We start from the raw sequence: 27,326 nt of genomic DNA, 5'->3' as shown, positions 1-27,326 counted from the left end.
TCTAGTGTATGAGCTGAAAGATGTAGAAGCAGGAAGTATAATCCTGCACACAAAGATGCAGCTAGAACTAGCGAACGAGATATGAACAGCGGATGGACGGTAATCCCCTTTTCAAGTCCAGTGTCACATGGAGTCAGAGAAGAGAGGGAGCAGGCTGGCAGATGAATGAGAGCAAGGGGGGAGGGGGGATTGGAGAGGGTCATGTGAGTTACCCTGACTTCTATAAACAGTTAGATGATGAGCTGGTGAAAGCCAGAGAAGGAGATGGAGGACAAGACAGAGGAAGAAACAAGGAGAATGAGATGATGGCGTTCTGGGTCCAATGCTGTCTCCTGCATGCTTCCCACTCTGCGGAATGACAAGTGGTGGCTGCCTTTTCCTGATTGGCCGGGAAAGCCTCCAATCAGCATGAAGGCATGTAAGGTGCCTTTAGATTATACCCAACCCCAAAACAAGGAGGAGGGAGGGAGAGAGAGAGAGAGAGAGAGAGAGAGAGAGAGAGAGAGAGAGAGAGAGAGAGAGAGAGAGAGAGAGAGAGAGAGAGAGAGAGAGAGGGGAACTGAGCGGAGCAGAGCTGAGCTGAGCAGAGCAGAACAGGCACCAGCTTGACAGTGTTACTAAGGCATTTTGTCCACACTCTCTGATGAATGGCACTGTTGAAGGGAAATAGCTAATCAGCTGTCTGTAGGGACACATTATCCATCCGGCTTTCGACTTCCCTGGATGTAACTCACTCACTGACTGGAGCTTTGCTGTGTCTTCACCACCCTCACAAATGCCCCTCCTCGATGTCTAACTAACTGCCCTCCATCTCACCTGAGAGGAGCAGAGGACCTGTAACAACCCCCACCCCCAAAAATACTTCCACCTCTCCTCCTTCTCTTCCTCCTCCTCCTCCTCCTCCTCTCTACTGTTCACCTGGACAGAGCAGGCACAAGACAAGGGACACACAATGGACTGCAGCTATGCTCTCAACACTCAGATAGTGTTTGCTGCTTGATCTGCCTCTTTTTTCAGAGAGGAGAGGAAAAGAGGAGCGCAGAGAAGAATTTGGAATCAGGCTCTCCAGGAGCGTCTAAGAACTCCGCGGGAAAGAAGCCGGCCAAGTTTGTCAGGATGATTTTGGGTAAGTTTCATCTGGGCATTTTTCTCTGGGTTCAACATTTGTATTGAACGCTTCAATTGTGAATCCTTAAATCCTTTCATGGTTTAAATGCATAGAACTATGAATCTCTCTCTCTCTCTCTCTCTCTCTCTCTCTCTCTCTCTCTCTCTCTCTCTCTCTCTCTCTCTCTCTCTCTCTCTCTCTATACACACACGCACACACTCATTCACTGTCTGATTGAATAACTCCACAGTATATGATAAGAGTGGCAGGGTGCTTGGCCCCCTGGCAAGTTTTCTTTAGGGTGAATGTGTTCTGGCAATAAAGGTCATGGAGCCTGCGATAAAATTTGGAGGTTTTGTCTGGTTTCACATTAAAAATGGCAAATAATTTTCATTGATTATTCCTTGAATAAGTTCCAAAATTATGCTTCATGTCATGTCATGTCATATTTAAGTCTTCATACCAATTTAAAATGTCACGCTTTATTCACTGAATTGCCATGTTATTCATTTTACGGCCATTGTACCTAATACCCAGCGTATACAGTATGTACTCTTAATCTGCACTAAATGACTGACACTTTATTAGGTATACCTAGTCTAGTAACTACTGAAATGCAAGGAGCTGCATCTGTGTGAACTCGTACTCCCTGACTCATACTCTTGCATAAAACATGCATAATAACTATGCAAATCATATGCTATGGCCTTCATATGCCAACAGATCTCAACCCAACTGAACAGCTATGGGAGGTTTTGGAGCAGAAGGTTAGACAGGACATCACATCAAAATAGAAACTGAGCAAATAGCTTTCTGAAGATCAGTGTTCATCCTTGTTCCAGACACTTTAACTTGAAGGTTCATTCTTCTTCCTTTTTGTAGATTTATTTTTTTTTTTTTTTGTGCTCAACACCAAGCTAACATTTAATTTATAGAGTTATTTTCCTTTAATAGGTCAGCTATCCTTATAAAATGATTCATAATGCTCACTTTGCTGGAACAGTTGTAAATATATTTGTATACCTGTAAACTTTATGTACCACACCACAGTTTTGAATATCTCTCTATTTATTACTGATCTGTACTGCAGTTATTGAGTCCATGCTTACATTATTGTATATAAACTAGTAAACTAGTAAAAAAAAAATAAGATTATTGATCTGCAGCAACACCGTCACCCTTTAGCTTCCTTTTAAACAAAATGGATTTTCACGGATTTTTCCTTTTTTGTTTTTTAATGATTTATTTGTTTACTTGACATGGTTGTGGGTGTCTGGTGCTTTGTCCTGACCTTTACGAGTCTATACTGGATCCGTATTTAGTCCTGTTCCGGCTTTATTCTATTGTCATGTGTATGCACCGGTGCAGACCGCTTTACTTTACGCATGCCTGGGCTAATTCAGCAGCGACGCTGCTACTTTCCTCAGGCATGATTTTCAGAGAGCCGACTGTAATGATTATAGGGTCTGTGATGTGGTGTGTTTAAGACCGAGACGATCACAAAGACACTTTTATTGAAGACTTGGGTTTCACTGGCTGTTTAGGGCAGGTGTTTGCTCAGTAATGGCAGGCTCTGGTGCCATGTTTGTGTTGACCTGGAAGTGTCCCTGAACTATCAGGATTTCTGTCATGCTTAACATGTTCTGTCGAAGTCCAGCGTCGGCTTTGTTATAACATGCAACCAGCTTTCCATTCAGATTTCCATTCAGGTTTTTATGGTGTGTGTCTGTGTGTGGCTGTACATGTGTGTGTGTGTGTGTGTGTGTTGAATATACGTGTGGGTGTCTGTTTTCTGCTCTTGATGCTAGGATGCAGAACCTGATTTCATCCTTATTTAACTGACAGACGATAACAGATCCACTCCACACACACCACCAGACACGGAGGAAGCATTAGTGACTAGAGAGATGTGTTAATAGCATCATTAACCCTCTAATAACAGCTGTCCTCCTACAAGCTATTCACTCAGCATTGCTTCTCGCTGCATCTTACACTTATTTTTACTCCATTCTAGTCGATACTGTGTAATTAGTGTTTAGCTAATACAAACACATACAGACCTACCTACAGTATATAACCCATATTGGTTATACTGCATGGGATTTTCTGACTGATGCAACCAGTTTTAACACAGGGGAATACTAATATTTCAAGATTTCATTACAGAGAAGTGATCCTTATCTGAATTTGTACCTTTAGTGTTCCTGTCTTTTGTAATTTATGTTCTGCTGTTTGTTTGACGTTTTGGCACGCTGCTAGTCCCTCAGAGGCTCTTGTCATTGCAATGACCTTTAGAATGCCGACGCAGTCAGATCTCCTCCACTGTGCCTTTTTACACTTCACAAAATACAGTGACCACACACACACACACACACACACACACACACACACACACACACACACACACACACACACACACACACACACACACACACACACACACACACACACACACACACACACACACACACACTGTGTAACGGTGCACTTGGGTTATGGCAATGAATTTCTTAAATTCTGTCTCTCTTCAGTGTGTGTGTGTGTGCTCATGTACTCATCGTCTGCATGAATTTTAAATGACCTTGAATAAATCCACTCATTATTCCCTACCCTCTACTCTGTTTCTCCATCACACTTCTTTTTCTGTTTTTCTAGCTGTCTCTTAAAAATGAGCAGGATGAGAAAGTTGGTCTGCTTGATTAAGATGAGTGTCAAGTTTGATTAAGGGACGTAAATTCACTACAGCATGGCTTTCTCAGAAAACTCTCTTCCTCTTAATTCCACTATCTCACGGTCTTTTTTTATTCCCATCCAGACACTCAGTTGCCAGATTATTAGCCACATCTTAGCTCTGTCAAATAACTATAGACTTCATTTTATCACACATTGATAAGTCAATGTGTAATAGTACAGTAGACCATACAGTATGTGGATGCTTTATGAGTGCCCTTCTTCCACAGAGATCAGTGGAAAGCAACCGTCACAGGGCCAACACAGGACAGCCATGGTGGTTTCCATAAGGTGGTTTTTGACCACCATTGAGGTGTACAGATAGAGATTAGCCTCTGTTGGACTGCATTCTAGACGCAGACCCAGTGAAGTATTTCTATGCCCCGAACATGACATGATACTGTTGCAGAACTGATACTAGTGTCAGTGGTTCAGCTACTAGGATTTTCTACTCCGGTTTATGCCAATTATTTAGCTGAAGGCGGCTCATCGTGCTAGAGACTAGTTGCACAGCTAGAGACATCACACATAGGTGTGCCATTTTACACGGTCTGGCATAAAGTTTTGTGAAATAACGACATGGTGTTTAAAGACAAAATGCATATTATCTTATCAGTTTAGAGTCCATAGTCTGTAATGAGGTGTCACTGTGAAACAAAACATAACCGCTTTGAATGATTGTTTGGTTTCATAGTGATAATTACTCATGGTTAAGCATTAAAAGCTGATTCTTGTCACTTTTCAGACATGTTATAACATTCCTTGCTTACAAAGGATAAGCTTCTATGACTGTAGTGTTTTACATGAACACAGCTTTAGCTCATCATCAGTGTCTGTTATATTGAGCTGTTGCCCAACACACACACACGCACACACACACACACACACACACACACACACACACACACACACACACACACACACACACACACACACACACACACACACACACACACACACACACACACACACACACACACACACACACTGTGCTCCTCTGCCAAAGAACGAATGAAGTTCCCCCATTATTTAACTCTGTTTATACTGTATGAAGGACTGCTCGGCGATCACGGTGGGACAATAAATTATAATTTTAAATAAAGTATCAAAGATTGCTTTGATCTTGAGAAAGCGTTTGTGGCATTTAGGCACAATGCTCAGGGTTAACTGTGTTGTGTTACCTGTCCTTCTGTCTATTTGTCTCCGAGAGTTTATGTTCATTGCAGACACATCTGTCTCTGTAATGCCTGTTGCTATTCTGCTCATCAGTCTATTGAAGACTCTCTCTCTCTCTCTCTCTCTCTCTCTCTCTCTCTCTCTCTCTCTCTCTCTCTCTCTCTGTACCATCAGCTCTCCGTGGAGGTCAGACAAGAAGGCAACAAAAGTGTGTGTTTTGTTCAGTAAGCTTTTTTTTTGCCTCCCTTCCTTCTGTCCCTTCTTTGTTTTATCCTGACACAGCGATTATGAATTCTGCTCACAAAACCCGACTACAGCTTAGCATACTCATCTACATGGCCAAGTCTCGACTCAAATTTAACACAGATCTAGACTATACTTGCATCCATGCTGTGCAAAGCTTCAAAAAGCATGCTAAATCTCCTTACTGCCAAATACATATTAAAAGTTGTGTATTAATTTCTGACATGATCTTCTCAGCTGTTCTCAATGCAGAATTCTCTTTTGTATGTATAAAATTTCCAGCCTAAGCCACAGCAAGTAGATCTGAAAAGAATGGCATTTGCATGCTCTTACTCTGCATAATAAATGTTTTTTTTTTTCTCGTTTGCTTTCTTTGCATCTGCTTCTCAAATTCATGCACATTTGCTTGGTTTAATATGCGGCTCACCCAAGGTGGGCTTCAACTTCCTGTTTCTGGATGGAATAAATTATTGTAGACCTTCGTTCTTATTCCGTAATTAACGTCATCCTAACATTTATGCAAAGAATCGCTCGTTTGCTCTGTAATCAAACTGTCAATTCGGTGAATACGAGGCAATAAATTATTGAAAGATAAAAAGGAAGAAAATGCATGTTTACAATTCTACACATAGTGAATGTGTGTGATTTTTCAGGCACATAATGTTATTCATAATATTTATTCATTCATAAGTGTCCCTGATGCAGTCTAAATCATTTCATCCTCACATCCAGGTCAAGTTATACATAATCATATTGAGTATATTCATACTTATGCATCACTCATTTACGAGGGGTGGCAACATTTTTGAGTGGATCTGAATTAGACTGAGAAAAACAGTTAATTCACAGAGTAAAATATTTCTATCAAGTAAATATTGTAGCATCACTGAGTGATGATAATTTGGATACCCATAATCTTCTGCAGTGTAGTTGTTCCTTTTATGATTAGCGTCTTGCCTTTTTTTGGACTTAGCATTCTTTCTTAGCGTAACAATGTGTTGCTTGTTTCTATCGTAGTAGTAAGCTCTGTTTATAGGGGTTGCTGTCGTGTTCTGCAAGCACTGAACTCCTCATGTTGTGTTCTATATTTAAGAAGTAGCAGCATTTAAACAGCATTTTTAATAGAGAGCTAGGAAGGAAGAGGGGAAGAGCAAATGGGGAAATGAAGGAAGGGGGGCAAAAGGGGTGAAGGTAGGGGCACAATGGGGGGAAGGAAGGAAGGAAGGAAGGAAGGAAGGAAGGAAGGAAGGGCAAAGGGGGAAAGGAAGGAAGGGCAAAGGGGCAATGGAAGGAAAGAAAGAAGAAAGGGCAAAAGGGGAAAGAAACAAAGGGCAAAGGGGCAATGGAAGGAAGGAAGGAAGGAAGGAAGGAAGGAAGGAAGGAAGGAAGGAAGGAAGGAAGGAAGGAAGGGCAAAGGGTGAAAGGAAGGATGGGCAAAGGGGCAATGGAAAGGAAGGGCTAAGGGGGAAAGGAAGGACGAAACGAAGGAAGGGCAAAGGGGAAAGGAAGAAAGGAAGGGCAAAGGGGAAAGGAAGGAAGGAAGGAAGGAAGGAAGGAAGGGCAAAGGGGGAACAGGAGAGCAAGGAAGGAAGGAGAAAGGAAGGGTGAGGAAGGAAGGGCAAAGGGGGAAAGGTGACGAAGGAAGGAAGATAGGAAGGGCGAAGAAATGACGAAGGTAGGAAGAGCAAAGGGGGAGTGGGGAAGTGCATTTTTCAGTGCTGGCAAAACTGAATTGCTTTCTCCAACATGCAGTAGTCTACCAGATTTCATGGCACTGTGCTCATGGCACTGACTGAATGCCTTTCCATATTGTAGGCCTTTGACATCTTAGTGTAATCTTCACACTGTACTGTCTCACACACCAGCTCGCATGTTATGCCTCGCTGGCTGACTGACTGCTGTCTGGGTGTCAGACGTTAGTCAATAGCTGGTGTAATAGACACTAATGAAATGGCAATAAGTGGAGCTTTGGGAGGGAGGAATGTGTTACACAATGTGAGAGGCCTGGGAGGGTGTGCTATACTGTAGCACTGGAAGGTTTCTACTACACACACACACACACACACACGCACACGCACACACAAACGCACACCATGGCCAAGTATTGTGCCTGTCCTGCCTGCTTGAGCTCTTTAATGCTTTAACTGTAGTGCGTATGAGTGCCAGGTGTCCAATAGAGCAGGCCAAAGAGCCTCATCCTCAGAGGGATCAAATCTCATGGAGCATTTACTGCGAGAGTGCACTGTTGTGTATTGTTGAATGTACACACACACTATAAGGGACATTGTGTGAGCGTGCAGCGTTCAGTCTGGAAAAAGGACGCTATGTTTGCTTTCTGTAGAAAAGCTCAGTAAACAAATGGATCATCAGCACCTGTGACTCAGTAACAAAACAGACAGTTCAGTAGAACGCTTATGAAATGTGCCAATCTGGATGGACGATAAACACAGAAGTGGACACAAGCAGTCAGACATATTTATCAGTGGATTCAGACCAAACAGCTGACAAAGCAGAATGGCACAATAAATGATGGCAGTGAAATTTTGGGAAACAATAGATTGCATCCTCATACAAGGAGATCTAAAAATTGCTCTGCATTTCCATGGAGAATTACTTTGTGGTGTCCTAATGGCTTCGAGAAAGGATTTTGCAGCATAAAAAAAGAAAAAAGATCAATTCACAGTGAAACCCTGCAAGGTCACTACATGTGGCTACGCAAGAAGGGAAGACGGGCAGAGAAGCAGGAAGACGTATTATAAGAGATGAGCATTGATCACATGAACAATATAGTACACTTTTGTATGTTGTGTGCATTTGGTTCATAAAAATGCAATTTGGGGCTAACTGAAAGTATAAAATACAAGGCAGAATCAATACAAACTGTACAACATAGATGCCCAAGCCTGCAGTATATTTCTGAATGCACACAGTCTGACTCATGCATATGAGAGAGCCAGTAGGGAGCAGTGCTGAATAAACTCCTAACAAGATAGCGAGGCAGAATGGCAATCAGGCATGACCCTGATTTTTACTTTTTAATTAGTACTTTATTTTTTTACTGAGATCATGAATCTGCACAGTCATCTTTGTTTCAGTTTCAGGCCACAGACAACAAAATCTGCTGTTTGAAAAACAAGTTTAAAAGATTAAGACCACAATTGGCATACAGGATGATTTATTAACAAGCTTTACCAAGTGAGTTATGACGGTTAGGTTCAGACCTGCCTTCAGCTCTGTGAGTGCTGCTGCTGAAAATGATAGCATAAATTTACATCGTACATTTACATTTTGATCCTGCGCCAGGGTTGGCTCGCAGGTAGCTTTTTCGGCATCGGCGTGGTGGACCTGTTATAAGCGTCTGGTATGTACACCTGTCTTCCACTCCTTCCTGCTTCCCCTGTCTGTCCTCCCTCCTATTGCAGGCTTAAAGCAGAGGATGTCAGGGACCATGCAGAGACGTGCCCCAGCCCTGAGGAGAGAGAGGGTGTGTGTGTGTGTGTGTGTGTGTAAGTGTAAGTGTGAGAGGTGCTCTAGGCTGACACGGCTATCCAGGTGCACTGGTGCACTAGGAAATTATCCACAATCCAGTGCAGTTTAAAGGCCAATAATTATAGATCAATGTACAGGACAGTGTTTCAAGACCCATTCAGGCATGTGACCAGAAATAAACCGCCTTTGGTCCCTGAAATCTCTGTTCACATGTTTAACACAATTCTGTACTGTGGTTGCTGTAAATTTGATTATAGAGTTTATTACTGTGACCAATATTAGCACAGTATTATTACAGTTTAATATAATATAATACTCTTGCGGCTGTTCCACAATTTTATTTATAACTGAGAATAGTTAAAAAGAATAAAATCTTGGTCATTAATACATTAAAAACTAGAATCTCTGGCATAGATACAGTATAAAATCAATAAAACACATTAGATAGCACTGTTATTGGAAAATAATCAGCATCCCGGTGGTAACGCTCCTTAGTTTTTGTGTCTGGTCAAATCACACTACCGTGTCTTATTATAAATGACAAAGATTATGAATGAAATCTGATTTATATATTAAACTTGAAATGGAGAGAAATTAACCAGGAAATGGGACAAGCAATCTGCATTTTCTCTAAATGTACTCTGTACTATGAAGACCGCCGAAAAACGTCAGTTTTCCTACAGTAAGGAAAAAAAAAAAACGATTGAGAAATTGAAATTGAAAAAAAAACTCCCAGACTTTGAAAAGTGAAAATACTCTAAAGACAATGTAGAGTTTCATTGTTTCAGCTCGTGTCTAGCTTGTGAGTGTAACTGGAGTAAACACAACCATAAACTGAAGGTGTTTTTGATCTCGTTTTATAGCCACATCTCTTTTGTCTCTTGTGTTCAGAAAGCTCCTAAATGGTTTACTAAAGTGTTTAGCAAACCTGCTGTGATGCATCTCTCGTTTATCCACTCCACATGGTGGCTGTTAACACATTTGGTGAATTTCATGATGACAAGTAACAAAGAAACAAGCCATTTCCATAAAATTAGCTTGCAAAATGGAGGTGAGATGCAGCTCTGGGCTGAGATGAGAGAAAACCGACGAAGAAAATATGCTTTTAGGAATCTACTAATCCTAGCAACACGTTTATAAAAGTGAATTGTTTATGCAGTGAATTGAAGTATTTTCTGCTTTTCTTCTAAAATTGCACATTCATGCACTTTCCCAAACAGCCAATTGTGTAGCAGCCCAGTGTATAAAATCATATAGATACTTGACAATAACAGCTAATGATCACATCAGCCATCGGAATGGGGATTTTGATAGTTTAAGCTGCCAGTTCAATTCAGTTGTTTTGTATAGTGCTTGGTCACAAAGCAGCTTTACAGGACTATATAAATTCAGGATATACAGCAAATGATGCATTTAAATTTAAATTCATCCCTAATGAGATAACGATGGCAAGCAAAAACTCCCAGAGAAAACTGCTGACTTTCACATACATCTGTCTCTAGGGTTTACATAGAATACTGTGAAGAAAAAAAATCCATCCATTCAGAAGAACAGGAGGCTAAGGCTACAGCTTTCAGTATGTTGGACTGCTGATCAGAAGGTTGTGAGCTCAAATCCCAGGACCACCACCTGAACAAGGCCCTTAACCCTCAATTGCTCAGTTGTAGAAATGAAATATATGAAAGTCGCTCTGGATAAGGATGCGTTCCAAATTCCATATATGTAAAATTTGAAAAACCTCACAGGTATGTAGATGTTCCTAATAAGTGGACAATGAGTGTATTTATTGTGTGGTAGCAATTAAAAAGCGTTGCATGGATTCTGTGCTTCTGTTGTTATTTTTCCATATGTAAGTATTTCAGTCATGGGTGAAAGGAATGATTTGGCTCTGCAGCACCCCAATAATCACAGCACAGAGAGTGCCACACATCTTCATTAAAGCATTAGCTGCGGGAGATGGATCCTGCTCTCGTTTTTTCACCCCTCTGCCTCCACTTCATCCACTCCTTTCTCTCTTCCTGTCACATCCATTTAGACTACTCTCTCACTTTGGACACACAAATGCGTATAAACAAAGTTACAATACACCAACACTCGGAGACATCTGCCATCCAAGCTGTACATTTGTGCCCTCGACGTGCATCAGTGCCTCTGCAGGCCGCCGACTCGAGGCAGAACAAATTAAGGTCACAGCAGGCAGTGGACATCTTATAAAATCTGACCTAGACTGGCTCTCTACTACCAACCTGATCTTCTCTAACCAAACACCAGATCAACACGCAGCTTCACCATGTCATCTGTGTCACTGTAAGACTCTCAGAGGTTATTTATATATAACCCCCAAACCCCACTAGAGACCAAAATGCTCCTTGTTCTTTGCCCAGTGATGAAAGGTGATGAGTGTGTCTTTGACTATAAAGGACAGAAAATTGGGATGATGAATGCCCAGTGATGTGGTGGGTTATTGCAACGCTGAGTCTGGGCTTTGATATCAGACAGAGAAAGAGAGTGAGAGAGAATATTGACTCTGAATAGTACAGGATTGGAATGACTCATCCAGCATCTTTGTAAAGTACTGCCGCTGTGTTTGAGACTATTTCAGTCACAGCTCTGGGATGTATTTAATCTACTTCATCCGGAAAGTTTAAGACACTTCCTCCAGAATGTCTGTGTGTTTTCACAGCATCTATAAGATCACTGCATTAATAGTGAAATAAAACAAACAGAGAAAACAAACTGTATCCAGAGTACACACATGCTGACTGACTATCATGCACCTTCAAATGGATGGATTGGGTCTTAGCACCTTTGCTGGAGGTGGATATATCAGACAAACCTTCCCTCAAGGGCAGTATCTAATTTTGCCTGAGTTTGCATGGCTATGAAATCTATAGCTGTTAGTAGGATGACCTTCACAGCATGGAGCCTAAGACACTAGAGCGAGAGAGCGAGAGCTGATCTACTGCATTATGTCTATAGGTATCAAAAAACAACATACACTGACAAGAAAACCCTAAATGTAACTAAAAACAAACACAATTTTCATTACTAGTGGTGCATTGGGACTGACACACCAAACAAATCAGAAAGCTATTTTTATGTTCATAAACAGTGACATTATTTAACAATGACTTTTCTTCATTCATCATTACTATCTGCATGATCATGAGTCACGGTGGTTTAAATTGATTTTTTTTTTTTCGAATATAATCAGCTAGATTTCTTCGATTATATATTATTAATAAATATTAAGTGACTGATAAAAAATGTCCCTAAAAATATGTAGCTGAGGAAAAAAAAGTACAGTTACAGATAGCTACACTTTTTAGTTTTGAAGACATCTATGGATACTGTAATGATACAAGGTAATGAGCACGTGCTTATCATTTTTTCATATGATCACGATTCATTTATTTCTAGAGGTAGTGAGAGTAAATGTAGCGTGCATGGTGCAAATTCAGCATTTAATAAGGTCTCTGCTCACTTTGGGGGATTTCCATCAGGGCGTATTGTCGGAACTGTGTACATGTGAGCCATCTCTTAAAATCAGTGACCTTTCAAATAGTAGGTGTTTTTTCTAGTATTGATGTGCCATCCTCCCCTTTATATTATTTTCCTTTTCTTATTTCTCTCTCTCTCTCTGTCTCTCTCTGTGTTTCTCTGTTCACCCTCACCCTTCTCTTTTTTTGTCAGAAACAATCAGTGGATTTTCCAACTGACTACCCAGCACTGCCGCAATCACAGACATGGGTAGATCTGTGGAGGGAGGGCAGAGAGAGAGAGAGAGAGAGAGAGAGAGAGAGAGAGAGAGAGAGAGAGAGAGAGAGAGAGAGAGAGAGAGAGAGAGAGAGAGAGAGCAAGAGGGAGAGAAGGGGGGGCTGAGGGTGTTGGGGGGGGGGGCTGAAAGGAGAAATGAAAGCAAAAAGGAGACTGTTTTGAATTGAAAACATCTCCATCCATCTCACCAGTGACCAGTGTGACAAATCTGCCTTTCCTTTTGCCCTGTGCTGAAATGATAGTGATGTAGAATTGCATTCCATCACTGGGAATAGGAAAGAGAACATACTGTTCATGTCTTGCCTCCTGCCTGCTGGCTATACACATCTGTCTGGTCATTAGGCTAATTTCACTAGATGTCCTAGGTCCTCCAGCATGGAAGTGTCTTGAATTTCGATGACCAAATGAAGCCATGCATCCAGCCCACCCAGCTGCATGACCTCTGAGATGAAATAAGCTGTCTATTTTGCTGCTCCTGCTTAGAAGAGGATCTCAAAATAGCACTGGGACAGGTGAAGACGAGATGGAATACGAGCAAGCAAAAGGGGGAAGTAATGGGAAAAACACACTCCGAGGGAAGGGGGGTATAAATGTATATACACGAGACATTATATATATATTTGTGTGTGTGTGTGTGTGTGTATGTATATGTATGTACAGTATGTACATATATATGTGCATATTGATTATCATTACATAAAATAAACAACTGCTTCCACAAAGGTTAGTGTTCATTTAGACAAGCTTGCTTAACTGGCTAGAGATCAGGGATGCAAATAAATTATTTCGATTCAACACACAATCTGTTCTTAACAGATATAAATACAAATTAGAACCAGAAATCTCAAATGGTTGAGATTAGAGGGTGGGGAAAGGACTGGGATCCTACAGGAAGCAAACAAAGATATCAGATATGGATGAAAGGCCTTTCATTTGTTTATACTGTAGTTTGGAAACTTTTTTTTTAATTAAAAAAATACTTGTGTGACTGAGGCTAAGAAAATTCTACTGACAGTTTCTACTGCCATTATTATTTGTTTTCAGTGTTTCTGGTTTCTGGTATTCATACTTAATTAAAAAAAATCCCAATGGGAGAGAAATGTATTGCATTAAAGGACAAACATAAACATTTATGTGAAAAGGCATCTTGTAGTAGAGTGTAAAATATTTGGCTCTCAACTCTTAATCCAGGTTTAATGTAAGGAATTATTAATATTGTGGCGAGAGAGAGAGAGAGATGGCTGGTGTCTGCTCAGTACATTTGGCACAGTCAGAAGACCCGTTTGTTTATCACCTATTACTCTCTCATCAAGGACTATAAGGCCATGCTGAGAGATGTAAAGTGAAAGATGCAGAGTAGAGCTTTGACCACATTACAATTGGCCATGCCTCAAAAGCAAAAATACTAGCTCATGGATCCTTTCAAATCTTTCAGATGTGCCCTGAATCCGCACATGGAAGTAAACACCTGAGTATTATTCACAAATCTTTCCATTAAATTCTATTTCTGCTTCAACACTTTAACACTCTATAAAACTGAATGTTCTCTGAAACATAACAGTACAATACATGTTTCCATCCATCCCTTTCTATTTAAAGGACAATTCAAATGACCAGAGCACTGGATATGTTCCTGCATTTACATACTGCTCCTGATTATGGCTTTATATTAGTCTCTGCTCATAAAGAGAAACACTTAGCCTAGCATCTGGTCTGATTGTCTAGTCTGAGGAATGCATGTTGGAATATGGCGGATTGGTTAGTAGATATGGGTAGGATCACTTAATATGGTTAGAAGAACAAGAGAATAGGTTGATATGAAATTGGGAAAATCTTTAGCTAAGGTTGAACTTGGGTAGAATGGTTAGATTGGAGTAGAATGGTACAATGTAAACATTGTCGAAGAAAACCCTTAGTTTAGTTTACTGCTTGTTATGTAAAGGTATGGACAGGCATTTGGTATATTGCACTGTTTTATTTGCACTCTAGCTGATATAACAGTCATCCAGTATATTTCATACTGCTGTATTTTTGCATACAATCCTCTGATATATTACACTAGAGCCTGTTGCACATTTTCTGATTATAAACTACAGTCTGTGACAATTTCTATACAGCAATGATGTCCTCCTGGTAAAATGTTTAGGTTTAGATTTATGCTTTCTTGAAATTGGAAAAATAAATAAGATTATAAATCAAATAAGCTTTTCAAAATAGCATTTTAATTCTGCAACCATTTCGCAGTGATCTGGTTGGTATTTTTTGTCATAATGAATGAGCTTTTTTTATTGCAAATCCCTGATTTGCATACTTTTCATGTCAACATGTGGCTTAACATACTGTTTAATTTCTATTTATTTACGTCTTCCTTCCTTTTTTAATTTAACACTTTTATTTCCCCATGAGGGATGGAAGAATTGGATTGGACCGGGTGTTTTGGCTGTAGTTAGGTTGGGTAAGATGCATTAGACTGGGGTAGAACATGTAAACATCTGGTTAGTTTGGTGTACGGTGGTTGGATTAGATAAGATTGATGTGGTATTAATAGATTTGTAAGGATAAAGACTTGGTTTGGATGGATGTACTGAGTCAGAACTGACTGTATCATATCAGAACTGGTTGTATCATAGTTGGTCTGGATTAGACTGATTAACAGATTAAATAGAATAGTTTCGTTAAACTGGGTTTGGACTGTTTGGGTTGGAAGCGAGAAGGATTGGTTGGATTGGTTTAGGCAAATGTAACACCTATGAACCCAGCACAATTTTATCAATCCATTATCAGGGGTTATGGAGAAGAAGACATAAGTGTAAGCGCAAGTGAGATGCTTGTAGAGTGGAGAGCTAGGGAGAGATCGAGAAGCTGAAGAAGAAGAAGAAAAGAGGGAGGGCTGATATGGGATGCAGGACACGTGGAGGCTGGATAACCATCTTTTCTGCAGCTTTTCTCTTCAGTGTGTTTGCTCAATCATCATTTACTGCAGAGGCTCAAAGATAGAGTTAGAGAAAGAGTGCAGGGAACTGTGAAGGGGTGGTGGGTGGGTGGGTGGGGGGTGGTAGTGATGCAGAGAGGATGGAGTGTTTGGGGTGGGGGGGTGTCCGGATATGCAGGCAGGCAGTGAGCACTGCTGCAGAGCTGACGCAGAGAGCCAGGTGTGTGTATGTGTGTGTGTCATGAAGGCAACAACAACCATGCAGTATTTGTCAGTAGAACTGTTTTAATGTGTATGTTGTACTCTACTGGGTAAAAGGTACAGTAGACCACCTTGTGTAATCAAAACTCCCAGTGAATGTCTCCTGGACTGAACACTTACTCAGATGATATCAGCTGCCAGTCAGTAGCTCACAGATGAACTCCTGACTCTTTTACATGCTAATACAGTACAATTCCACATTCAATCAGGCGTTTGTATAGGAGAGGGAGGGCACCACACTCATTTAAAAAGAAATCATAATAACAAGAACGAATCAGCATCACTTCATTGCTCTCTCTTAGTCAAACTCTAATTTTCACTGCTCTTAGGAGACCTGCTTGAGACGAAGAAAGGGGAGACGAGAAGAGAAATTAAGCGTGAGATGGAGTCTAGGTGTAAACAATGACAGTGTGTAAACGAACTCAGTATTTGATCTCTATTTTGTCCTTCCGGTCTTGTCTTGTTTTCTTTTTCAAACGGTATACCAAGCCAGCTTATGTAACGAGTGTGCCAGCATGCATTTATAATATGTTTGCATACACTGCTGCAGTTGTTCTGGCTTTATGGCTCAGCATGCGTGCAGCAGGAAGCGAAACAGAATGCATACACTCAAGGTTAAATGAGAACGTTATCCTCGTGTGTGTGTCGAGGGGGGTGAGGATTTGTTTTTAGAGGGTATGAAGAAGCAAAGAGAAGGTCTATTTATAGACTATTGCCTTCTGCCATCTGTCTTAATGGAAGTAAAACGCAAACTCAAGGGCTCACATGCACAACTGTATTCCCCTCAGATATATGAAGTGACAGAGCTCTGAAACTTTCTGCCAAGCGAGCAAGGATTCCCAGTCTGCTCAGGATCCTTCATCTTACATGCTGGCTGTGGGGTGCTTACTTTCAAAGATGTGTTTCAGGGCCAACCTAGATTGGCTCTGTGTGCACAAAAACAACAACAACAAAACACACACACACACACACACACACACACACACACACACACACACACACACACACACACACACACACACACACACACACACACACACACACACACACACACACACACACACACATATCCCCCGGCATTTTGTGCTTTACAGAAAAATGTTTAAACCTCACTGTCACTTTTTTCTTGGCTAGATGATTTATCTCTCAAAGAAATTCTGTGTTATTATAAAAAATTTTTATATAAAAGAAAAAGCAACATAAAATGCCCTTACTGCATGCAATATAAAACTGGCTTGTCATTTGTGGTCATATACCAAGAACAAGGTCCAGTGCACTTAGCAAGATTGGACTCAAGCTAATAGAATAGACACACATACACAGACTGGCATCTTGTGCCAAGGACTCATTTGTCAACCAGATACATATTAATAAAAGGCATGCTGCTTCTTAAAATAAGGACAAAACTTTATCCGCTTTTCTGTGATTCATAAAATTCCGTGGATTTTGTTGACTTGCTTTGTAATTAGCTTTTATTTTCTAATCAACAATGTTGGACTCTCAAGCTTCCAGAAAGTACTTATAGCCAGAGCAGGAGGGGATTGTGTTACCTGTGGCGCTAACTGTTATCTGTAAAGGAATCTCTGTCTCCGCCTCTTAGATGAATTTGGGTAGTCCAGCTATTTGTGCTGAATGATAGGATTTCATACCTGAAGGCAGGAGGCATTCAGGAGGTGGGTGGGAAAGAAAAGATGGCCATTGTTTTGTCTGGGTGTGCACTCCTGACTTTTAGAAGTTAGATGAGACGATTGGGGGAGGGTGGATGGAGGTCAGAGAGATGAGAAAAGCCTGCAGGCGGAACTCAGCCAGGTGGAAGAAGGGGTTGAAGGAGTGGCTCTGTTCCACAACAATGATCAAGGATGGAATGTTTCTGTCGCTTGTGCATGGAAAAGGAATTCAAAAATGGCTCAAGTTTTTGAAGCATGAGGAAAAGCAAGAGATAAAACAGGAGAGTGGAGCTGTAACTAGTGGATCTGTAACCGAAGCAGAACGATCGTAAATTTATAGTTATCCCACCAAGCAAGTGAAAATTCAACTGGACTGCCCAGTCATATGTTTTGTTCCTGTTTGTTCCTGATCCTAAAAAAGATAGTCATCCCTGCATGCTAATTAATCCACCTAATCTACTGTAACCCTTCTCTTGATGTGTACAGTACGCCAGAATTCTTTTCTTTTTTGGTTGTTGAACCAAAACTAGTTATTTGCCACTGTGTAAAAAGAATATTACTAACCACTCTCACAATGAGTTGTTATAATGACAAAGTGTGAATAAACTGCACAGGTTCCTAAACACACTGTTTCTTTGACATGGATCATTCTCATTTCTCAGTCAGTGAAACGCCTTGAGCTTCACAGCAGACTCCAGGCTTCACTGAGTCAATCAGATGAGCCTTACAGCTAAGAACAAGCAGTAGCTAAAAGCAGATAATCTTACCAGCCAAGCTGTCCGCCTGCCAAACTCCGATCATTTGGAAGACAGAATAAATGCTGAAATAATGACAGGTAGTTGAGTATCATTAACTGTAAGGAAGTAGGTAGAGAGAAGGAAGTATGGAAGAGTAATAATATTTTGCGTGGAAGTTAATGCAGAATAATTAGAAGTTGTATTTGTTGCTTTTACAGCACTTTAGCATGGTTTGGGTCCATGGTATTTTCTTGAACAGTTAAATCATGGCACCTACACAATAAAGGTATTCACTGTAATACATACTGGTACCTTGAGGCCATGAAATATAAAACTGGTGTGTACGTGTATGAACTCACACACGGGTTTGCTTATAAAGTGCATGTTAGGTTGTGCTTAATACATCCCTTGAAGTATACAATTATACAATTACAAATACATAACTATTTAATATATTTTATATTAAAATAATATACTACTGTTAAGGTTATATGTATAATAATCATGTAATAGCTGTCAGAGCAATACCAAATTTGCTTTAAGTTAATTGTGATCACTACTCTCATGTTAAATAATTATATAATAATCTCATATAATTATAATTATAATAAAACCTGGCTATACAACCAAGTGTTAAAATCTTCCGTGTTGAGACACTTTGCATTGCATGAATATTATCTTTCATCTCTTGACTACTTATTGTTAAAACCACCAAATCTCACATGCCAATAAAAGCAGAGTAGAAATTGTTCTTTGTGCCAAATCTGACTCGACATTAATGCATTAACAAAAGCTTCATTGCTAAAACTCTAACTGTATAATCAGAGCATGTTCCAAGTTGTTATATTTTCTTGTGTGGACCTGTCTCTAGTGTATATCACTGGCCAGTGCATGATGCACTGCTTTGTTCTGAATTCCTGAGATTGAAGGAAATAGACTGAAAAACATAACAAAAAAATTCCACCAACGTTGCTCCACACTGGTGCCCAAGGAGACAAAACTATTCTCAATGTAGCCTAGATAGTGCAGCCCTTATCAGATTTATCAAAAGATTAAAGCACGCATCTGCTTCTAAGCTTGGGAAACACAAGCAGAACCTATGATTGGGCGCAACACAAGGACGGCATAGATGTGGAAAACACCTGTAAACATCTAAACCTTGCTTAGCTTAGGGCAGCTTCCTAAAGCTTGTGTGCAGGTGGCCTGTATGCCAGGAGACAGACTCAGCACTTTTTTAACAGAGAGACAGACTGGTAATTAAAGCCTTACTGTCTGGATTCACCTACTTACAAGATCAAGCCTCAGTTCTCAGTGGGGACTTTTGACTTGCAGTCATGTTATTATTTCTCCAGGGTGTCATTACACACCTAATCTGCATACTATATATTATTTCATCCACCTATATGTGGGTGTTTGCAGCCCAAATGTCTTAAAATAGCATCTGTGTTGCTATATGTGCTAGTCATTTTGAGTACGAGACAAACCCAGGAAATGTAGAGATCTGCTTGATGTTTTACAGGGATGTTTTTTTCTAGGTTTGCTTTCAGCACACTGAGACTTTGAGAAAGGGACTGCAGCAGATTTTACTGTTCAAAATCTTTTTATTATTTTTTATTTCAATGTTCTGTTGACTTTTTTGTGGAAGGAAAATATGAATTATAGGGATTTCCTTTCAGGATATGCCCCAAAAAGGCATTAAATCAAGATAAAAAATAGAGAAATTACAGCACTGGTAAATTATGTCAGAGCCATTCTGATGCAGCATCTCATGTAGGTATATAATTTGTAGTGACATTTACAATTTACAGGTCTGTCAGTGTGCACAGACACATTTTATATCTAGCTCTCTATTTTTTGTGCGCTCTCTCTCTCTCTCTCTCTCTCTCTCTCTCTCTCTCTCTCTCTCTCTCTCTCTCTCTCTCTCTCTCTCTCTCTCTCTCTGACTTTCAAACAGACACACACATACACACAGAAGGAACCCTGTACATGGATTTGTGCTGGGATTAAAGACAAACATGCTGAGACTCATTCTGCTCTCAACTGCGCTTCAGGCTTCCGACTCATTTTCAAACCCATTCACTTACCTGCAGGCACTGAACTCTGTTCACATGGAACTCCTATATGAAATTATGTTGAAGAGGCAGCAAACTATTTACAGTCCAACCTGCTTCATCTAGAATCATTCATCATATACTCCAGAACCTGACTCTAGAGGTTTACTGTGTACCAGTGAAATATGATCTGCTTTTGAACGTTTTTAGCAATTTAAACAACAGGGAGCCATAAGTTAGGAGGAGGAAAACAGACTGATTAAACATTAAAGTGATAAACTCTAGAGAGGACAGTACTTTATTTATAATCTAGCCATGTAGGAACAATTATGCTAGCACCTCCTTGTGGACAAAAGACACTTTGCTTCTTAGCAAACAAAACAAATTCATTAAATCCAAAATAGTTCAGCACTGCAAAAAGATAATGAATGAATAGGATATAGAATAAAAAAACTTTTAGGAATCTTACTTACGAAAGTATTATCAAATGAATATTCAGTCAGATGAAAAACAGCCCATAATTAATTAACATAACACAATTAATCAAAATTACCAGTGTCTCTATTACATGCCATACCATGCTAATAATCAGATTAGAGTTTACAGAGCAACTGTATTATAAACATACATTATTATTATATTTGCATTACAAAATTTTGTTTATACAGTTCTCCATATAATAATTAACTCTATAATTTAAATCGCATCAGTAGACTTTGTCTATTGCACTTTCTCATTTTTCTTCTGTACAAATCAACCTTTATTAAGTTTATCAAAGAAATCTTACGTTCTTTAATGACATCCTATTATTTCTAGGTAATATTTATTTGCTAAATATTTGGAAATCTAAAATGTGCTTTTCTCCTTTTCTTTTTCTGCTGAATATACTATACAGTACCCTACATTGTCAAAGGTTTGTAGATAGCTCACCATCGCATCCATACAGGGTTCTTCTCCAAAGTGTTGGCAATAATTAAGAAGCACAATTTCCCTTTACTTGAACTTAGGGGCACAAACCTTCTCCCGAATGACAATGTTCCTGTGCACAAAGCTCCTAGACTGTACTTGAAGATCTTGATTCACTGAACATCTCATCCCAGATCTCCTCACCTGATATCAGTATCTGATCTTACTAATTTCTTTTTAGCTAAATGATTACAAATTTCCACAAACCAAAATTTAGTTGAAGCCCTTCCTCGAAGAGTTAAGTGCAAAAGAGGGAATAAATCTGGAATAAGATGTGTGATGGTCAGGTGTCCACAAACTTTTGGCCGTATAGTGTATAAAACAAAGATCCGAGACAGAAGTTATGCAAAAAAAAAAAAAAGCCAGCTAAGACTTTTGTACAGTACTGTAGATACATAGGAAAGTAGGTCTATGCTAATGCATTCATGAACAACCAGGGCAAGTCGAATGAATCATTCAGTACACCAGGTTGTAATAATCACTGATTGAAAATCTAGAGAGCTGGATTGATGCTGCAATAAAGTTCATTCAGTGCTATTATTTTCTTGGACTAGGAAAGAGAAGATCGGTGTCTATACACCTAAAAGCAGAAATATTGTTATTAAATTTGGACTAGTGCTGCGGTTATATAACTGTCTCTGAATACAATATGGCCAGGGAAGAAGCTATTCACTATTGTTTGAATTGCACTAAGGTCTAGTGTCTAGAGTACTGACCATGCCTGACATGCTCATACAACATTTAACTTCTCATATACCCCAAATTTGGATGTCTCTGAATCATTAAAGACTTAGACATACTCTTGGGCATGTCTTTCTTCCTACCTCTCAGGTGTAGTCAGAATTACTCCCAGTTTACTTCCAGTGAAGTGCTCGTGGAACCAGCAAATGTCATAGATACGCATACAAGAATAGGAAAGTACAGGATTTACTAAAAAACACAACCTAGATTTATTTTTAAGCCCTGGAGAGAGGGTGTCTCTCTGTATTGTGTATGTAAAGAACATCCAGGGCTCGTGTTTTTTACCCATTGTTAGTCTCCAGAAACTGTAGAAGGCATTAAAGTCCAGGTAACTAGGATTCAAATGTAGAGCAGTTTGTACAGAGAGTAAATTAATCCTAAAATAATGCCTCACAAATTATAGCCTATATATATTAGAATATACTGAATATTTACTTACCTGTGACTGAAACTTACAAAAAACTTTGCAAAAAAAACGTACCATACAATGACTACAGAATTTTCTTGAAAATTCTAAAAGCTACATTTAATTGGATAAAAAAAAAACATTTTCTTTTCTCATTTTCTTAATTTATCTCATTTAATTCAGTTCTTTTGAAAATGTTCTAACTGGAAATTTTTAGTCTCAGCCACTGCTTAGTAACTGGTTAGCTAACTGAACTGAAGTTGCATAACTAATAAGGTTTTTTTGACATGTTTGTTCGTTTGAAATAAATAATTGATAATGAAAATGCAAAATGAGGCTACTGTTTGCAGAGCAAGTAAACTAGCCAGTTAGCGATGATAGCTAACGTTAGTAGTAATATTATGATATTCAGGTTTGCTTGAAGAATGATCCTAGGAGCTATGTTGTCTGGGGCTTTCTGCCCCTGGTAGGGTCTCCCAAGGCAAACAGGTCCTAGGTGACAGGCCAGACAAAGAGCGGTTCGAAAACCCTTTATGAAGAAAATAATAACAAGGTCCGTGACGTCGCCCGGTATGGCGCAACCGGGGCCCCACCCTGGAGCCAGGCCCGGGGTTGGGGCTCGCATGCGAGCGCCTGGTGGCCGGGTCTTACCCCACGGGGCCCGGCCGGGCTCAGCCCGAAGGAGCGACGTGGGGCCGATCTCCTGTGGGCCCACCACCTGCAGGAGAAACCGTAAGGGGCTGGTGCAATGTGGATTGGGTGGCAGTCGAAGGCGGGAGCCTCGGCGACTCAATCTCCGGACATGGAATCTGACTCTAGGGACATGGAATGTCACCTCGCTGGGGGGGAAGGAGCCTGAGCTGGTGCGGGAGGTTGAGAGATACCGACTAGAGATAGTTGGGCTCGCCTCCACGCACAGCTTGGGCTCTGGAACCCAACTCCTCGAGAGAGGCTGGACTCTCTACTACTCTGGAGTTGCCCGTGGTGAGAGGCGGCGGGCTGGTGTGGGCTTGCTCATAGCCCCCCAGCTCAGCAGCCATGTGTTGGAGTTCACCCCGGTGAACGAGAGGGTCGTTTCCCTGCGCCTTCGGGTCGGGGAGAGGTCTCTCACTGTTATTTGTGCTTATGGGCCAAATGGCAGTGTAGAGTACCCGACCTTCTTGGCGTCTCTGGAAGGGGTGCTAGAAAGCGCCCCGACTGGGGACTCCGTCGTTCTACTGGGGGACTTCAACGCTCACGTGGGCAGCGACAGTGACACCTGGAGGGGCGTGATTGGGAGGAACGGCCCCCCCGAACTGAACCCGAGTGGTGTTCTGTTATTGGACTTCTGTGCTAGTCACAGTTTATCCATAACAAACACCATGTTCAAGCATAAGGGTGTCCATCAGTACACATGGCACCAGGACACCCTAGGTCGGAAGTCGATGATCGACTTTGTGGTTGTTTCATCTGACCTCCGGCCGTATGTCTTGGACACTCGGGTAAAGAGAGGGGTGGAGCTGTCAACTGATCACCACCTGGTGGTGAGTTGGGTCCGATGGCAGGGGAGGAAGTTGGACAGACTTGGCAGACCCAAACGTACTGTGAGGGTCCGTTGGGAACGTTTGGCAAAGTCTCCTGTCAGAGAGATCTTCAACTCTCACCTCCGGCAGAGCTTCAACCAGATCCCGAGGGAGGTTGGAGACATTGAGTCCGAGTGGACCATGTTCTCCACCTCCATTGTTGATGCAGCCGCACGGAGCTGTGGCCGTAAGGCCTCCGGTGCCTGTCGTGGTGGCAACCCGGTGGTGGACCCCGGAAGTAAGGGATGCCGTCAAGCTGAAGAAGGAGTCCTATCGAGCCTGGTTGGCTCGGGGGACTCCGGAGGCAGCTGATAGTTACCGGAGGGCCAAGCGAGCTTCAGCCTGGGTGGTTGCAGAGACAAAAACTCGGGTCTGGGAGGAGTTCGGTGAGGCCATGGAGAAGGACTATCGGTTGGCCTCGAAGAAATTCTGGCAAACCGTCCGGCGTCTCAGGAGGGGGAAGCAGTGCCCTGCTCACACTGTTTACAGTGGGAGTGGGAATCTGCTGACTTCGACTGGTGACATCCTCGGACGGTGGAAGGAGTACTTCGAGGATCTCCTCAACCCCACCAACATGTCTTCCATTGAGGAAGCAGAGGTGGAGGGCTCGGTTGTGGACTCGTCGATCCCCCAAGCTGAGGTCACTGAGGTAGTTGAGAAGCTCCTCAGTGGCAAGGCACCGGGGGTGGATGAGATCCGCCCTGAGTACCTTAAGTCTCTGGATGTTGTGGGGCTGTCTTGGCTGACACGCCTCTGCAACATCGCGTGGCGGTTGGGGACAGTGCCTCTGGACTGGCAGACTGGGGTGGTGGTCCCTCTGTTTAAGAAGGGGGACCGGAGGGTGTGTTCCAACTATAGGGGATCACACTCCTCAGCCTCCCCGGAAAAGTCTATGCCAGGGTACTGGAGAGGAGAATTCGGCCGATAGTCGAACCTTGGATTCAGGAGGAACAATGCGGGTTTCGTCCTGGTCGTGGAACACTGGACCATCTCTATACCCTCACCAGGTTGCTGGAGGGTTCATGGGAGTTTGCCCAACCAGTCCACATGTGTTTTGTGGATCTGGAGAAGGCATTTGACTGTGTCCCTCGTGATGGCCTGTGGGGGGTGCTCTGGGAGTATGGGGTCCGGGGCCCTCTGTTAAGGGCTGTCCGGTCCCTATATGACCGGAGCAGGAGTTTGGTTCGCATTGCCGGGTGTAAGTCAGACTTGTTCCCGGTGCATGTTGGACTCCGGCAGGGCTGCCCTTTGTCACCGGTCCTGTTCATTATTTATATGGACAGGATTTCTAGGCGCAGTCGGGGGCCGGAGGGAGTCAGGTTTGGGGACCACAGGATTTCGTCTATGCTTTTTGCAGATGATGTTGTCCTGTTGGCTTCTTCAAATCAGGACCTTCAGCATGCACTGGGACGGTTTGCAGCCGAGTGTGAAGCGGCGGGGATGAGAATCAGCACCTCCAAGTCCGAGGCCATGGTTCTCAGCCGGAAAAGGGTGGCTTGCCCTCTTCAGGTTGGTGGAGAGTTCCTGCCTCAAGTGGAGGAGTTTAAGTATCTTGGGGTCCTGTTCACGAGTGAGGGAAGGATGGAGCGGGAGGTCGACAGGCGGATCGGTGTATCTTCCGCAGTGATGCGGTCGATATACCGATCTGTTGTGGTGAAGAAAGAGCTGAGCCGCAAGGCGAAGCTCTCTATTTACCAGTCGATCTACGTTCCTACCCTCACCTATGGCCATGAGCTTTGGGTCATGACCGAAAGGACAAGATCCCGGATACAGGCGGCCGAAATGAGTTTCCTCCGCAGAGTGGCTGGGCGCACCCTTAGAGATAGGGTGAGGAGCTCAGTCACTCGGGAGGAGCTCAGAGTAGAGCCGCTGCTCCTCCACATTGAGAGGGGTCAGCTGAGGTGGCTCGGGCATCTGTTTCGGATGCCTCCTGGACGCCTCCCTGGGGAGGTGTTCCGGGCATGTCCAACCGGGAGGAGGCCCCGGGGAAGACCTAGGACACGCTGGAGGGACTATGTCTCTCGGCTGGCCTGGGAACGCCTCGGTATTCCCCCGGAAGAGCTGGAGGAAGTGTCTGGGGAGAGGGAAGTCTGGGCATCCCTGCTTAGACTGCTGCCCCCGCGACCCGGCCCCGGATAAGCGGTAGAAAATGGATGGATGGAGGTTTGCTTGAAGACGTTTGTTTATGTACAATCATAGATCTTGACACTTTTATTATTCTGCAGATTGCTAGTTCAAAATGTCATCTGAAGTCTTAAAAGTTTCCTCTAATATTTCTTTAATATTTTAATTCAATAGAATATTCAATATATTTGATGTTTGCTTTCTGTGTATGATCTAGTGTTCTGTTTTCTCTGGTTTTGCTCTTTGTATTTGTGATTGTGCACTTGCCTTGTGTTTTTTGGTTAATATTTCCTGTTTCTTTGGATAATTCTCAGCACATGGTTTTCACTCCATCTGATCCTGTTTTATCATTACACACTAAAAATGGAGAACATTTGAAAAAGAAACTTCTGGAAGCACAACGAATGTAAGAGTATCATACTTATTCAATAAACCCGTTAACAGACTTAGATTGTCCTTATGTTCATTTTTTAATATGAATAATATAGTCAATATATTTCAAATACTCTTCCTGCTAAACAATTTGTGTGAAGAATTTCAGAAAACACTCAGGAGGCACATTGAATATCATTTATTCACATCAATAATTGCAATCCAACAACAGTCTCATTGCGTGCATCATAATTATTATAGCTTGCATTACTTAATGCTTCTGTTATTATTTTTAATGGGCAGTAATTCTTTCTGAACTCAGACGCACATTTGAGGCTGTGAGGATAAGCGTCTGTGAGGACTTTCTGAAACCGGTTCCGAGGATTCCAGTTAACTAAATGTACATCTTTAATGAGGAACTTTCTCTAGAGACCTGGTATGGCTTTTATGTGCTGGCAGTGAGGTAATGGGATTGCCTGCAGTGGTTTGTGTGTTGTTGACCCACGCACTCATAACAGATGTGCTGCAGTAAATCTGCAACCCAGGAATGCAGCATGAAGCAGCGGTATTCATGCAGGTGAAAGAAGACACTATCCAGGTACAGTCCATGCAGAGTTTTTGTGAGATGGAGTGCCACAATGACACAGCAGCAGGGTTTAGTTTGGAGGGTTTGTTTGGATGATGTATGGTCTAGGTGGTCAGGTGAAGGTTCTGGCTCTCCCCTACCTCTGTGCAGAGACGGTGATCGAATACAAAGCAGAGATGTGCTGGTGCTCTGCTAATTAGCCCTAAACTAGCTAAATGAATGAGATATTCCTCCAGCCTGAGCCACAGCTGAGCACAGGACAGCTACAGACATGAGAGAGCTAGCGGCTTAGAAATGGCATGGTGTCTGGACTATAAAGCAAATCTACTGTTGAATTGTATTTGCTGTGTCAGATTTTGTAAAGGATGGGAGACCTGAATGGACACCGGTATTAATGA

The 27,326-nt window shown here is 41.9% G+C and overlaps 1 protein-coding gene across 1 annotated transcript in view; it reads left to right on the top strand.

Annotated features, from left to right (window-relative positions):
* Positions 1–559: 559 nt before the first annotated feature.
* The window catches only part of znf385a (zinc finger protein 385A), a 63,372-nt gene continuing 36,605 nt past the window's right edge, over positions 560–27,326 (top strand). The window contains exon 1 of the mRNA XM_027170736.2: positions 560–1,126. Coding sequence (XP_027026537.1) covers positions 1,117–1,126 — 10 coding nt within the window. The 5' untranslated portion in view covers positions 560–1,116. The remainder of the gene's footprint in view (positions 1,127–27,326) is intronic.

The sequence above is a fragment of the Tachysurus fulvidraco genome, chromosome 23, assembly GCF_022655615.1.
Source record: "Tachysurus fulvidraco isolate hzauxx_2018 chromosome 23, HZAU_PFXX_2.0, whole genome shotgun sequence".
In the NCBI taxonomy this organism is placed as follows: Eukaryota; Metazoa; Chordata; class Actinopteri; order Siluriformes; family Bagridae; genus Tachysurus; species Tachysurus fulvidraco.
The sequence above is the reverse complement of the archived record's forward strand: the minus strand, read 5'-3'. Positions and strand labels throughout refer to the sequence as shown.